General features: G+C 40.9%; 1 protein-coding gene across 1 annotated transcript; it reads right to left on the bottom strand.

The window, feature by feature from the left end:
• Positions 1 to 436: 436 nt before the first annotated feature.
• Positions 437 to 12,350, bottom strand: LOC307039434 (uncharacterized protein). The gene is made up of 10 exons (XM_079681523.1): positions 12,265 to 12,350; positions 11,748 to 11,841; positions 8,691 to 8,817; positions 2,889 to 3,006; positions 2,709 to 2,800; positions 2,353 to 2,470; positions 2,063 to 2,167; positions 1,795 to 1,980; positions 1,528 to 1,707; positions 437 to 1,326 (listed from the first exon to the last, which is right to left on the bottom strand). Exons 2-10 carry the CDS (start codon positions 11,768 to 11,770, stop codon positions 1,097 to 1,099), a joined length of 1,179 nt encoding a protein of 392 aa, XP_079537649.1. The 5' UTR covers positions 11,771 to 11,841; positions 12,265 to 12,350; the 3' UTR covers positions 437 to 1,096.
• Between the last annotated feature and the right edge of the window lie 2,754 nt (positions 12,351 to 15,104).

The raw sequence follows: 15,104 nt of genomic DNA, 5'->3' as shown, positions 1-15,104 counted from the left end.
TGGTAAATGTGTATGTTTCGTTGACAGGTCCACACACTGCTTCCCCGCAGCGAGGCTCCCCCCGCCCTCCGGCTGATAGTTCACAAGCTCAGATTAGTAAGCTTTTTAAAATAATGATCCAACTTGGATGTTTTAATGGGTACATTTTTGGTAATATTTGTATTAAACTTTATAGCCGATAGTAGCCTATGACAAGTGGTGACTATGTGTTTAATATTGTTGAATTGTTACTTTGATGTACTCAGTGTTAAGGCTTTACACATTACAACAACGTTACACTGCCAATGTCTGTCTTTATAATCTGACCCTTTAAGATGTCCCTTACACTACCAGTGCTTTTTGGAAGAACTGTTGTCCCTCTCCCAATTCTCAACATAGGTTCTAGTTAGTTATGAATTATGTTACACATCCAATATCAATCTCTGTTATAAATGACTGTAACCTCAGTTCAAGCTAATTATTTGATGTGTGAAGACAACTCTATAATGTAATAACATATCAAGTGGGTATCAGTAAATATTTACAGACATCAGTTATGTACAAAATCAAGTTTATTACTATTTTGGTAAGATAAAACAGCATATGTAGCAAAACACAGGTTACAATATATGATAATGCACATGACAAAGTAAAGAAAAGAGGTGCTGCAGCACAGGTAATATGAGAAAAAAAGTAATTTTTCAACATTAAAGCATGGAAACATGTCACAGTAGAAGCACTCATTTGAAACTCAAATAAGCTTTATATGTCCGCTTTAATGTAAAAACTGCACACTTAATCAAATCCAGACGGAAACATCTACATGTTAGCTCGCTGTGTTAGCGTGCTAGTGTTGTGCCTGTTAGCTAGCTAAACACCACAGGTTAGTTGTTAGACTGCTTTGTGTTTGGTGTCACTTTACTACTTTACTACTTGGTGTCACTTAAAACAGTCAGCTAGCTGAAATCTGATTATTAAGTCAGAATGGCTGAAGGGAGCTGTGAAAATGAAGAACAGTAAAGGCAGATATATGGACACAATATGAACCTGAAAATAAGCATAATATGTCCGCTTTAACTATAGAACTGCATAAGGGCACCAAGTAACTTTCCACAAGTCAAGTCCCTTCTTCTGCGTCATCTTCATCATCTGAGCTGTTGTCACTTTGCCAGTCTTTTTCTTCTTCCATGTCCTCGTCCTCCTCCTCCACCAGCCTAGGACTGGGTTCTAGAATTCCTCTGTAGGCGCCTGCTACTGTCTGCTGTTTGAGTCTGAGGTCATGCAGATTTCTCCTTAGAAGACACATGAGGCCCTTGTACCCCTCCTCTGTGATTCCATTCGGATAGCCTACAAGTTATATAGCAAACATATAAATTGTGAAAATTATTCAGAAAAACGTATTTAGGTCAAGAAAGACTAGAATGCAGTCAGACTCAAATAAAAACAAACAGATGGATAAAATCTTCTTTAAAGTGTGTTTGCCTTTGCTGGTTTGAAAAACATTGGCTTATGTATTTTAAAGTGAATAAATCCATGTGGTTCACTTACTTCCTGTCTGTGTGATCAATGAAACTGGGGCCATCAGTGTCTGGACCTTTGATACAGAGTCCTTGAGGTACTGACAGTGCTGCATCATCTCCTTCACAAGGATCTGCTTTTCTTCTGTCAGTCGTGACAGAAGCATTTTTTGGTCAAACAGCCCCTTCTTAGTGAGAATGTCCACACCGTCTGAGAATGAATATAAACATTTCACATTAATGAACACATTTTATTACTACAGTTTTGTAGATTAGAAGTAAAATCTTTATACAGCACCTCTGTTGGGTTCCTGCCAAGGCCAGATCATGCTCTCTGCAGATTTGGTTGAGCGTTTCTCCACAACCGAGTTGGTGTCAATAGGGTCACCATCAGGTTGCTGGTTGTACTTGTGGATGTTCTCTAGCAACCTTTTATTTTCTTGGGCAACCTTTTGGACGATCTTTTGACGCTTTTTGTTACGATCTGTAATGAGAGTAAAACATAGATTACAAAAGAGCTGACGGGATTTAATCAACACAACCAATAAAGGTCCCAAAATGCTTACCATTTTGTCTGTAAAGGTAGTGCTTTTTCTGGCAAATGCTCACAAAGAGTGCTTCTATTGAGATCTGCAAACAACCAGCATCTGCAGGACTGGCTGATGCACTTCCTAAATGAATAAGATAAAAAGAAGAAAACAAGTTTCAAACACAATCAAGGTCTGTTATTTGCACATCGCACACTAACAGGCACACTAACAGGCACACTAAAGGAAAAAGTTTAATTTGGACAGCATTATTTAGTTTTTATGAACCGACTCCATCTGTGTATACGTCAAAACAGCATTGTTCTTACCTTTACTGGCCCACTGTTTGACATAATCAACCCACAGTTCTAGCATGTCATCAGAGCAATTCAACTGGTCCTGCATTTTCTTCAGGCTCTCAGTTACAGCCTCTGTCTTTTCTGCTGTCTGCAAAATAGCAAAACAGAATCATGCCATTTTATAAAATAATTCAATGAAAATAAACCAAAAGTATGCATTTTAAGGAGGAAATTAACACAATAACATATTTAATGAATTTTGTAGCTCTAGTCCTGCACCACTGCAATGTCTATATGGGGGTGTAATTTTTATATATATTGGATGGACTTAAATGTCAAATTTTACAGCTTAAAATAGTTATCTCCATTTCAATACACAAACATACTTTTTTGAATCTAGAGGACATGGCAATGTGGAGGCCATTCTCTTTGCGATGATTGCAGCCCATAGCATGGACTGTGAGCATGTCAGTTCTTGCTGTGAAGAAGAATACATCTCATTACAATGTTATAAAATATAAATGTGTACATTTACAGGAAGGCAGGGCCCAAACAAGTTCACAAACCTGACTTGGCCATGTATTTAGTTGTTAGGCCACATCTGGATAAGAAGCTGTTAACTTGTTCCACTTCTTCACCAAGAGTGGTGCCGGCACCCTCCTGGTTCCGTGCATTCCAAATAATCTAAAGCGTGAGGTAATCAATGTTGATGCAAATTTCAAGGTCAACAACTCATAACTTAAAACATTCTCTTGGATCAGTTCAGACTCATGTGTAGTGGTCAGATTTACCATTAATTGTTGTTTAACACTAGAACCGCCAACGGGTAAATTTTACCCGCAGCTGTTTTTTTATTGTATGTAACTTTTTTTCAATAAAATATTAACGTCTCCCAATCCGTGACTTTTCCTGAAAGTGTGTTATGTAACACCCTGTGTTGTTAAAAATGGTCAATATGAAGTCAGATTGAAAAAAACGCCCAAAAATGGCTATTTATACCTATTTCCGCCAGCGGGTAATATTTACCTCATAAAAATGCAGCGCTCCTCGTGCTATTGATTTCGCGCGTAAACATAAACATGACGTGTTGCTATAGCAACGCCTTTTGTCTACTGCTGGAGGGAGAGAGAGAGAGAGAGAGAGAGAGAGAGAGAGAGAGAGAGAGAGAGAGAGAGAGAGAGAGAGAGAGAGAGAGAGAGAGAGAGGCCATCAATACATGCGGACTTTCGGTGACAGAGCTTTCAGTGTAGCATCCCTCACCCTCTGGAACTCTCCCCCCCGAAATCCGCAGCGCCCCAACCTTGGACACTTTCAAAAAAGCCCTCAAAACGCACCTTTTCACCAAGGCTTTCCCCACTATATAGTCAATCAATCAATCAATGTTTATTTATATAGCCCAATATCACAAATGTTACATTTGTCTCAGTGGACTTCACAGTTTGTACAGAATATCAGTATGACAATACGACACCCTCTGTCCTTAGACCCTCACATCGTACAAGGAAAAACTTCCAGAGAAAACCCAGTTTAAAGGGAAAAATGGGAGAAACCTCAGGGAGAGCAACAGAGGAGGGATCCCTCTCCCAGGACGGACAGACGTGCAATAGATGCCGTGTGTAAATTGAAAAGATAATACATTTGCAACATAGGTAGTCCAAATGTTTGGAAAATGCATGTGTGTATAATAGGAAGATGAATCCATGAGTATATCCATCCTGGACTTATGATCCAGGACCACAGCCACGACTCAAGATCCAGGACTCGCAATCCATGACACAGGACCGCAGGATCATCCATGACTCCGGATCCCGGCGTATATAGACACCAAAAAGAAAGACATTTGGGGAAGCTGGGTTAATCGGAACATGAGAGTACACAGGTATAGACAGAGAGAAGGAAGAAGTAAGATGTCCCCCGACAAACTAAGCCTATATCAGCAAAACTAGGGGCTGAATCTAATCAGCCCTAACTATAAGCTTTATCAAAAAGGAAGGTCTTAAGCGCACTCTTAAAAACGGATAGGGTGTCTGCCGTCCGAACACAAACTGGAAGCTGATTCCACAAAAGTGGAGCTTGATAAGAAAAGGCTCTGGCTCCCATTGTACTTTTAGAGACTCTAGGAACAACCAACAACCCTGCATTCTTGGAACGCAATGCCCTAGTAGGACAATAGGGTATAATGAGTTCTTTAAGGTAAGATGGCGCCTGCCCATTAAGGGCTTTGTAGGCGAGAAGAAGAATTTGAAATTCTATCCTGTGTTCTATAGGGAGCCAGTTTAAGGCAGCCAGAACAGGAGTAATGTGGTCCCTTTTCCTAACTCTGGTTAGTACACGAGCTGCAGCATTTTGAATCAGCTGAAGCGACTTGACTGACTTCTTGGTACACCCTGATAATAAGGAGTTACAATAATCCAGCCTTGAAGTAACAAATGCATGGACTAGTTTCTCTGCATCGTTTTGAGGCAAGATATGCCTGATTTTTGCAATGTTACGTAGATGGAAGTTGGCGGTCCTTGAAATTGATTTTATGTGGGCGTTAAAGGATAAATCCTGATCAAATATAACACCAAGATTCCTTACAGTCTCACTGGAGGCCAAATTAATGCCATCCATAGTTAATATATCTTTAGATAATTTGTTTCGTAGATTCTTCGGGCCAAGTACAATAACTTCAGTTTTGGTCGTGTTTAACATCAAAAAATGTAAGGTCATCCACGTTTTTAAGTCCTTGAGGCAGTCTTGAATTTTATTTAGATGATTAATTTCATCAGGCTTGATTGATAAATATAGTTGAGTATCATCCACATAACAATGAAAGTTTACAGAATGATTCCTTATAATATTGCCTAACGGAAGCATATATAGGGTGAACAAAATAGGTCCAAGCACTGAGCCCTGTGGCACTCCATGGCTAACTTTGGTTTGCATGGAAGATTCATCGTTGACACGTACAAACTGAGAGCGTTCAGATAGATAGGACCTAAACCAGCCTAATGCAGTTCCCTGTATGCCAACTAAGTGCTCTAGTCTTTGCAATAGGATATCATGGTCGATAGTATCAAATGCAGCACTAAGATCGAGCAAGACAAGAATAGAGACAAGTCCCTTGTCAGAGGGTATTAGAATGTCATTTGTGACTTTAACCAGAGCTCTCTCTGTGCTATGTTGTGTTCTAAAGCCAGACTGAAAATCTTCAAATAAATCATAGTTTTTTAAGTAATCACACAGCTGTTTTGCGACTGCTTTCTCAAGAATCTTTGAGAGGAACGGAAGATTAGAAATAGGTCTATAGTTGGCTAAAACCTCTGGATCGAGGTTGTGCTTTTTAAGAAGCGGTTTTATCACTGCTACTTTGAATGATTGTGGAACATAGCCTGATAATAAAGACATATTCATAATATTTAATAAAGAAGTGCTAATTAATGGAAAAACTTCTTTTAACAGCTTAGTTGGAATCGGGTCTAAGATACACGTTGATGGTTTAGAAGAGAGAATCATTGAATTTAATTGTTCAAGGTTTATGGCTGAAAAGCATTCTAGTTTACTATCTAGTGTAATATTAGAACTTACGTTTCCGGGAGCTGTTGATAACACTATACTGGTTAAAGGCAAGAGGTCATTGATTTTGTTTCTAAGAGTAACAATTTTATCGTTAAAAAAGCACATAAAATCATTACTACTGAGTGCTATGGGAATAGAAGGCTCAGTCGAGCTGTGGCTCTCTGTCAGCCTGGCTACAGTGCTGAAAAGAAATCTTGCATTATTCTTATTCTCATCTATTAATGAAGAGTAGTATGCTGCTCTCGCTTTACGCAGTGCTTTCTTATATTCATTGAGTGTAATATGCCAAATTAAACGAGATTCTTCAAGTTTAGTGGAACGCCATATCCTTTCAAGTTGTCTCGACTTTTGCTTTATTTTGCGGGTTTCGGCATTATGCCATGGAGCTAATCTATGTTGTTTTATTTTCTTCTTTTTCAAAGGAGCAACAGAGCACTATCAACAACATGATCAATTTGGGGTGGTGTACATTTTGTATAAGTTTCCTCCCCTACATGCAGACATGCTATCGAGTTAAGTATTGGTGGAATCTCTTCCTTAAATTTGGCTATAGCACTAACAGATAGGTTTCTGCTGCAGGAGCTTTTGGCTAATGCTTTGTAGTCTAGTAACAGTACTTCAAAAGTTACTAAGAAATGGTCGGATAAAGCAGGATTATGCGGTTCGACTAATAGTTTCTCAATTTCAATACCATAAGTCAGAACAAGGTCAAGAGTGTGATTATAGCAGTGGGTTGGTTTATTTACACTCTGACAGAAACCAACAGAATCTAATATAGAGTTAAATGCAACAGTAAGGCTATTTTAATCATCATCAACATGAACATTAAAGTCACCTACGATAATTACTTTATCTGTTTTAAGTACCAAAGCTGATAAAAACTCAGAGAATTCTGATAAGAATTCTGAATAAGGACCTGGTGCACGGTACACTGTAACAAATAAGATTGGCTGCAAAGTTTTCCAGGTCGGATGCGTAAGACTGAAAATGAGGCTTTCAAAGGAGGTATAATTTAATTTTTGTTTAGTATTGATAAGTAAACTTGAGTCAAAGATTGCTGCAACTCCACCTCCTCGGCCCGTGCCTCGGGCAATATGAGTATTGATATGGCTGGGTGGAGTGGCCTCATTTATGCTGACATATTCTTCATGTCTCAACCAAGTTTCAGTGAGACAGCATATATCAATATTATAATCTGATATTAAATCATTTACCAGTATTGCTTTAGATGCTAGAGATCTTATGTTTAAGAGACCACATTTAATCTTCCTGTTTTGTTGCACTGTAGTAGTTGTTACATTTACTTTTATTAGGTTATTATGTATGACACCTCTATTAGGTTTTACCTTAAATTGTCCTTGGGCAGACACACACACCGTTAATATTGGGTATTTTATTGGGTTCGGGATTCCTATGGATGACTGCCTAGGAGAGAGCGCAGAGAAGCGTGTAAGACTGCGACTCTGCCTCCTGGTCTCAACTCTAGTTTGTCATGGATTAAGTCCACAGAGCCCTGAAATGTTTGCCGAAATGAGATTTGCACCTTCCAAAGTAGGATGAATGCCGTCTCTCTTAATCAGACCAGGTTTTCCCCAGAAGGCTGTCCAATTATTCACGAAGCCCACATTGTTTGCTGGGCACCACCAAGACAACCAGCGCTGAAATGAGGACATGCGGCTATACATGTCATCATTGATCAGATTGGGGAGGGGACCAGAGAAGATTACGGTGTCCGACATTGTTTTAGCATAACTACACACCGACGCCAGATTAAGTTTGGTGCATTCTGATTGGCGTAAACGAACATCATTACCACCGACGTGAATAACAATCCTACTGTATTTACGTTTATTTTTAGCCAGCAGTCTAAGATGCGCCTCAACGTCGCCCGCTCTGGCCCCCGGAATGCATGTGACTGTGGACGCTTCGGTCTCTAAATTCACGTGTCTCATAATAGAGCTACCAATAACCAGAGTTGGCTTCTCAGCGGGTGTTTCGCTGAGTGGGGAATATCTGTTAGATACGTGAACGGGTTGGTGGGGACCTGCGGGTTTCGCGTTATGCCCCTTCTGAACAGTCACCCATTCTCCCTGCTGCTCGGGAGTTGCCGGGGGACGGCTAAGAGGAGCTACCTTTTGCCGGTCCGCACCGGCTAACATGGGCTTTACTGTAGCTGAGTTATTTTCTAAGATGCCGAGCCGGGCTTCTATGGCTATGATTCCCGCCTCCAACCTAACAACTATACTACATTTAACACATGTATCGGTACCAGTAAAGGAGGTAGGGGAGTAACCAAACATGAGACAGTTAGAGCAGGAAATAGCACCCGAGGGTGGGGAAAGAGCCATGGCTAGCTATCAAGCTAAAGTAGCTACCGTTAGCAAACCCGAAAAGAGTGTAGGCAACTGTGGAGTTACAGTCGCTAAGAGAAGGAGAGTTTGTGAGTGCTTAAGCTGTAGTAACGTGTGATTACAACGTCAGGCAGTTGCCGTGATCAAGAGTTTTAAAACGATCGATTAAGTTAAGATAATAAGCTATCAGCAACAGAACAGGCACACGGGATACCCGGAGATGACAACAACAACCGGAAGTTACAACAGTTAGTTTGATAGGTTTATTTTTCCGCTACTTGCTTGCCCCCCCCCCCCCCCCCCCCATACCTGTCTGCTTCTTTTCTCCTACTCCTCTATACATATATAAAGCTTTTTAAAAAATAAATAAAAATAATGAGTACAAAGCAGATTGAAGGTAAGGCTTCAGATTATCTACAAATATTTTAATTGAAAATGATCAAGACAACTACCAACCTTTGAGAAGAAATCCATGCCTACACACAGCAATTTCAACACCTTCTTCATCCAACTTGTTGGCTCGTTTAGAGGTCTCCCTTTCTGCTGTCCAGTGAGATTCCCCAAACATTGCTTTTCCTGCAGTCTACCAAAGTAAATCGTTTTTACAGAATCATTATCAGAAGTTATTTCAAAACACTGGATAGTGGGACCAACTGACGGTATTATCCAACATATAAACTATTATACACAAGTGTTTTGTGCTCGACTGCCAGATTCACCTCGATATGCAACTCCCTGGATAATAACAAACCCGTTTTTGGATAATTGGAAGGCTCCAAATGTTTAATATATTCTAGATTAGAATTTAGCTGTTTTTTCAATCCAGTTTTTAGGGATGCACCGAATATTCGGCCGCCGAACATTAGCGGCTGAAAATTGTTAAAAAGGTGATATTCGGCCTAAAGGGTTTTAGCACCGAAAAAATATCACCGAATGTCAGGGAACAGGGTTACGTTGGTAAGCTAACGTGTTGTTGTGATGACGTAATCAAAACGCGGCGACAAGCACGGCGTGCGACCATGCTCGCGGCTGGCTCACAGCCAACATATCTGGCGCTTGAAGATATTTAAAAAATTTTAGATTAAAAGAAAATAAAGAAGTCGGAGCGAGCTTAGTTGCTTCACTTCTACATAAAACAGCTCCGCTCCGGCCTTCCCGCGCTATGCGCGCGACCTGCAAGTGTTTTATTTTGTGTGACCTGGGCATTCTAATGAGAGAATGACAGTATGCCAGGAGGTTGCTGTTTTAACGAGCGTTGGCTATCCGAAAAGAAATACAAGCTGTGGCTAAAACGAGGATCAACCCAACGATTCGCCTTCTGCACAGTTTGCCACAAAGAATTTCAATTATTCGCGATGGGAGAGTCTGCGCTGACGAGCCATATGAAAGGTAAGCCGTAGTAGAGCATTTTGGATTAGGCTAACGTTGCATGTTACGTTTGTTTAAGCTAGTAACGTTAGCGAACTCGATGTGGGATAATTGCTTATGCAGGTGACAATAATAAAAAGGAGCGTACCTATGTCAGTATGTGCGACAGTCGCCATCCTGTGGTTTTCAGAGGATGAAGCACATAAAAGCAATGTATTTCTACTGGTAGTATTTTTCGTGCCTAAACTTGCTCCATCTAAATCAGTCACATTGACCCAAAGACACATTTTGAGTTATACACTGTTGGAAAGAGGATATTCCTAGCTTTCTAACGGAAGAAACATATTTTCGTTTGTATTACTGGTCTGGGGGAAGCTCGCGAGTGTGTGTGTGTGTTTGTGTATTTTTGCGTTTGTGTGTATTGTGTTAGTTTTCCGGGGAAAACACTCACGAGAAACACCGGCTGTTGTTATGCCTGCTTTGACGTAAAGTTACTCCGTTCTCCGCTTGTAATTATGCCGTTACAAGCTTCAAAGTTGTATTTATCATCTGAATTTGCCGAAACAAGTTTAATATTCTGAAAGTCAAGACTTTGCTTATTTGAAATCAGATGAAAACAAACTGTAACGGACCCTGCCGTGTTATCTATGATTACTATACGCCATACATTCATAATGTCAGCGGGAGGGAGGGGGGAGCATCGCTACGTAAAAGCATTAGTGCGAGGGGGAGCTGTCATCTTCCCTTTACAAGCTTCAAACATGTATTCATTGGGAGATTTTGGCAATAAAAGTTTCATATTCTGAAAAAAATTCCCTGGAAACCTCCAAAACTCTTACACAGAAAGAGGATCTCTGCACACGCTTTTTTTTATATCAGCTTTGTGTTTCAATGGTTTTGTCCTAACCTTGGAGAGCCGTATGTTTACTGCCACCCTAAAAGGACCTCAAAAATGTTAAAAATGTTAATAAAGAATTTATTGAAAAGTTAGTTGGCTGATTGTTTTATATTGGCTCAGCCAGGTTATATGGGATGCCCAGTCTACTATATATGATATGGGTCACTCATTTTACAATATTAAACTTTGTTTTCTTATCTTTAATTTTTCCTCCTTATGTAGAATGCTATTACGAAACACACATTTGGTTGTTTATAGCATAAAGAACATCTGATTTAATGTGAGATAGGGAAATAATCATTTGAGTATAAGTATGTGCATATAAATATGTAATTTACAACAGCTGTACGCTGCTTCAAAAGCTTGAAAATGCACCTTGAAAATGCTTGAAAAGTGCTTGAATTTGACTTTGGAAAAGGTGTAAGAACCCTGTACTTTGCTTATGAGGACAGACAGCCTTATTTACAGATTCTTGAAATTGAATTGTAATTTCATTTGTAAATAGTTACATTCATGTGGATTCATCCAGTTTGCACATTTGTATGCATGCACTTATAGGTGCATTTGTTGTAGTTGAAAGCCTGGCTGTTACAGTCTTTATTTACACTATTTTGGTGTAGGCCTACTGGCCTAGATGTTTATGCAGTTTTAAAGCACCTTGGCTTTGTTCTGAATGTATGTTTGTTTTAGTTATCCTACAGAGAAAAGAAAATGCACTTGACTTGGAATTAATGTACTGTATGCATTCAAAAGTGCTGAATAAATGTTTTATGGACCCATAATAGTGATTATTATTTAAGTTAAGTTTTGCCATAATCATGTCTTTTTCCATCATCAGGCAGCTGAACAACATTGGTAAAAAATGTATACATTATATATATATATATATATATATATATATATATATATATATATATATAATGTATATTATGTATAATGTACATTATATATATATATATATATTTCTATTAATCATTTTCGGCCTTTGTTTTTCGGCCAACTGTTTCCTATTTTCGGTATCGGTTTTGGCCAAGAATTTCCCATTCGGTGCACCCCTACCAGTTTTACAGCAATAATGTTTGTGACAGTTTGACCGCATTGCTAGCCTCATCACCCTGTCATCTGGTCTCAACACTTCTATCCCATCTCCAAAAAAATATGAAGTTAACTGTGTTACTACTATTTTAACTTCAATTAGTTATTAAAAAAGGTGAGATACATTTTGCTCTGCTTAATTTAAAACTCACACTTTTGACAGCCCCTCGAACATCCTCCACAAAAGTGGAAACCTCAGAGTCTTGGGCTAAAAACACTCCGTCAAAGAAGCCTGGCTCTTCACTCCTATAAGAAAAGGAATTATAGATAACCACTCTAGTTACAAACTGAACATAGTAATAATAATAATAATAATTATATTTAAAGCACATCTTTCAAAACAAGGTTATAAAGTCTAACAGAAATATTTTAGATTCAACAGCTGTAGTTTTAACAGCTATATAACAGGAAAGAACTATAGCTACTAATTGCTCCAGTGGGGATTGTCCACTTTGGATTAAAGCATCTAACAAATGACATGTAATGTAAAAAATAAATAAAAATAGCAATCCCAATGTCAAATTAAAATACAAGGACTAAGGACAAGTGCTGTGTCAATGTAAAAAACTAACTGGTTTATTTTCTGGAACCTGTAAAGTTTCCTATTGCCATCTACTGAAACAGCCACCATTTCAGGGCTACAGGCTGGACAGACAAATGGCTCTTTACCCAGAAGTTTATTCTCTTCAAATGTGCAGTACACATACTGCAGAAAGCTTCTCTGAAAAGCATCTGCATTCACCTTGCCAGTCTGAAATAAAAATACATTATATATGTTATCATATTTTGTATCATATCTCGCTCATCCATATTTGGCCATAAATATATTTATTGTGATAATACATGTATTTTATGGAGGATGGATTGTGACACAATTAAATAAATAAATACATCATTAAATAATTAATTAAATGTGTCATTAATTAATTAAAATTGGAATTAAATACATAAATATGTGATTAAATGTGTCATTAATTCATTCAAATACGTATTCATTCAATGTAAAAACCACATATAATTATTTCACTATTTAATTAATTATTTCATGGACCTGTGTTGCAGCGCTTCATGAATTTATTTTATCTGTCAAACTCACCCATCAAAGTCAGGGGGCGGGTTCTAACACCTGATTGGTTACCCAGCGCATCAAGTCAAGACAGATGGATTCCAGATAATGGATTGATAGTGAAAATACCCCGATACACTGGATGGCGCTATTCACCTATAGGCTACAGTACGTTGGGTCAAGTGGAAGACTCCGTCCTGCACCCATGCCTGCACCTACATCGACGAATTTCATGCGTGCAGTACAACATGTCGAAGAGTTGCCCGGAGCTGCTGAGAGAAGCAGCGACTTTAATCGAGGAAGCTCTCAGCAGAACTCCTCCGGCCCCGACGGCGACCTCAGCGGCGGCGGGGGCTCCGGCGACATCGGCGGCTCCACTACCTGCCGCTCCACTGCGAACACCTGTCCAAGGTAAGCTAACTTAGTTTAGCTAAGTCATTTAATGTCAGCCAAGTGTGTTAGTAATCAATGACTTTGGACACAGGTGTAGGTTAAATTAGCGAACAATTTGGAGATGGATTGAAAAGTGTTTGTATGCGGTAGGTGTGCGCGGTATGCTTTGTGTGTGTTCAATGGTGCGGGCATACAACGCTAATCGGCAAAATAGTGTTAGCTCGCAGCAACCACTAAATTTAAATAGACGGTGAGGCTAACTGTTTTAGCTGACTGGTGACCGATTGAGTTGTCATTGTTCTGTGTTGCAGCCGAGGTAGCAAGGCTTTTCGCGCCGTATACCGGTGGCGCCAGAAGGACTATGAGACGACCAGCACAAGTCATTCGAAGAAGCTACACACACACGGTCTGTTGTTTGGCAGACCACAAGGTGGAGAAAGTTCCAAGCGTACAGCATAAACAGGAACTTCTTTCTTCAGGACTTGGAGAGCAAAAAGTTGAAGAAACACACTCCTCAATGTCAGTTTCGGTGATTTATTGACAAGGATGACGACACCCTAAAACAGAATAATGCAGCAAGATAAGCTGACAAAGTATTACATCCATGCAATTCAATCAACACAAATATATACCACGAAACAGAGTATAGTAGTATAATAGTATAATATATATATAGTATAATATATGGTATAATATAATAGTGGAAACAGTCTTACATGAATGAGTGGACGAACGTCTCAACTCGAGGCGGAGTGCATGAACAATGTTTGAACTAAAATGGCCGCTCGGCACTTCCGGGTCAGAGCACGGCATAACCGGGCAGCGACAGCAGTGACACTGCCCTCTAGTGGCCGGCGATAAACTCTTCATCCCCCCCAGACCGGAAAGCTATGGGCCGGAATAGGTTAACGGTCTACATCCCGTATCCAGCTGCCAGACTCGGGCTCGTAACGTGCAGGCGGCCTCCTCAAGCGGCCCGGCCGAGTCGGCTGGGGCAGCGTCGGCGGCGACTGCGGCACCGGGAGCGGTGCACCCAGGAAGACACCCGTAGGAACAGCGAGGTCAGAGGACGCCCCATCAGCAGGCGTCGGTGGGGAAGCGCCAATAGCCGAGTCGCGGGGCCCGACAGCCGGCCGCTGAGCAATCCCCTGGGGCGTCGCCCAGCCCGGGTGGATAGGTGGGGGCTGATGACCCAGGGCAGCGGGCGGCGGCGACGGCGCAGCCGACCGCTCGCGGGCGCAGGGTGTGGCCGGCGTGTAGGCACGGAGGAACCGCCGGTTGCGCAGTGTCAGACGTCCCGAACCGTCAACCCTGACCCTATTTAGGGGCAATGGATGTCCACTTGCGGGAGACGACAGACAGTGGTGCGGTTAGCCAAAGTGACAATGGATGTCCACTTGCGGGAGACGACAGACAGTGGTGCGGTTAGCCAAAGTGACAGACCTAATGTTAGACCAATTTACAGGCAATGGACGTCCACTCTCGGGAGAGAGACCTCCAGCATGTGTCCCTGACATGGAGACTCTGTTTATTTCACTCATCCAGGACAGAGACCGGGGAAATCTCCTCTCTGTGGCCCCTCCAAGACCCCCAAAGGACGGACCACAGACCTCCAGCATGTGTCCCTGACATGGGCACCTCCATAACCTTGCACACCGTGAGTCCCCGGACTCCCGGACTTAAGCACTCCCCCACGGACTAAACCCAGATGTTCACACCCTACAGAACTCCATGCCCCTGGTTAACCTAAAGGGGGTGGATTTTGCGGTGCTTTACCGTCGGCACATCGGTATCCATATTCGGCCTTATTCACGGCACCACCACCCCTTCTGTGGAGGATATTCTCATGCTCCTGGTAACCCTTTAAATAGTCTGATACTGTCAGGGCTCATCACCGCACTTTACAAGCCATAAATAATGTTTAAATGGTCGGGGAAAGTGTTTTTAAACGTCTGGAAGAGAGTTGTAGCCTGTCATTTTGCAGGATATCATTTAACATGTAACCTCTCCTGGAAATGCACAGAATATGTCCATTTCCAGGAGAGGTTCC

Source organism: Notothenia rossii (assembly GCF_949606895.1).
Source record: "Notothenia rossii genome assembly, chromosome: 5".
Lineage (NCBI taxonomy): Eukaryota > Metazoa > Chordata > Actinopteri > Perciformes > Nototheniidae > Notothenia > Notothenia rossii.
Note: the sequence above shows the minus strand (reverse complement) of the source record. Positions and strands in the feature narration are given on the sequence as shown.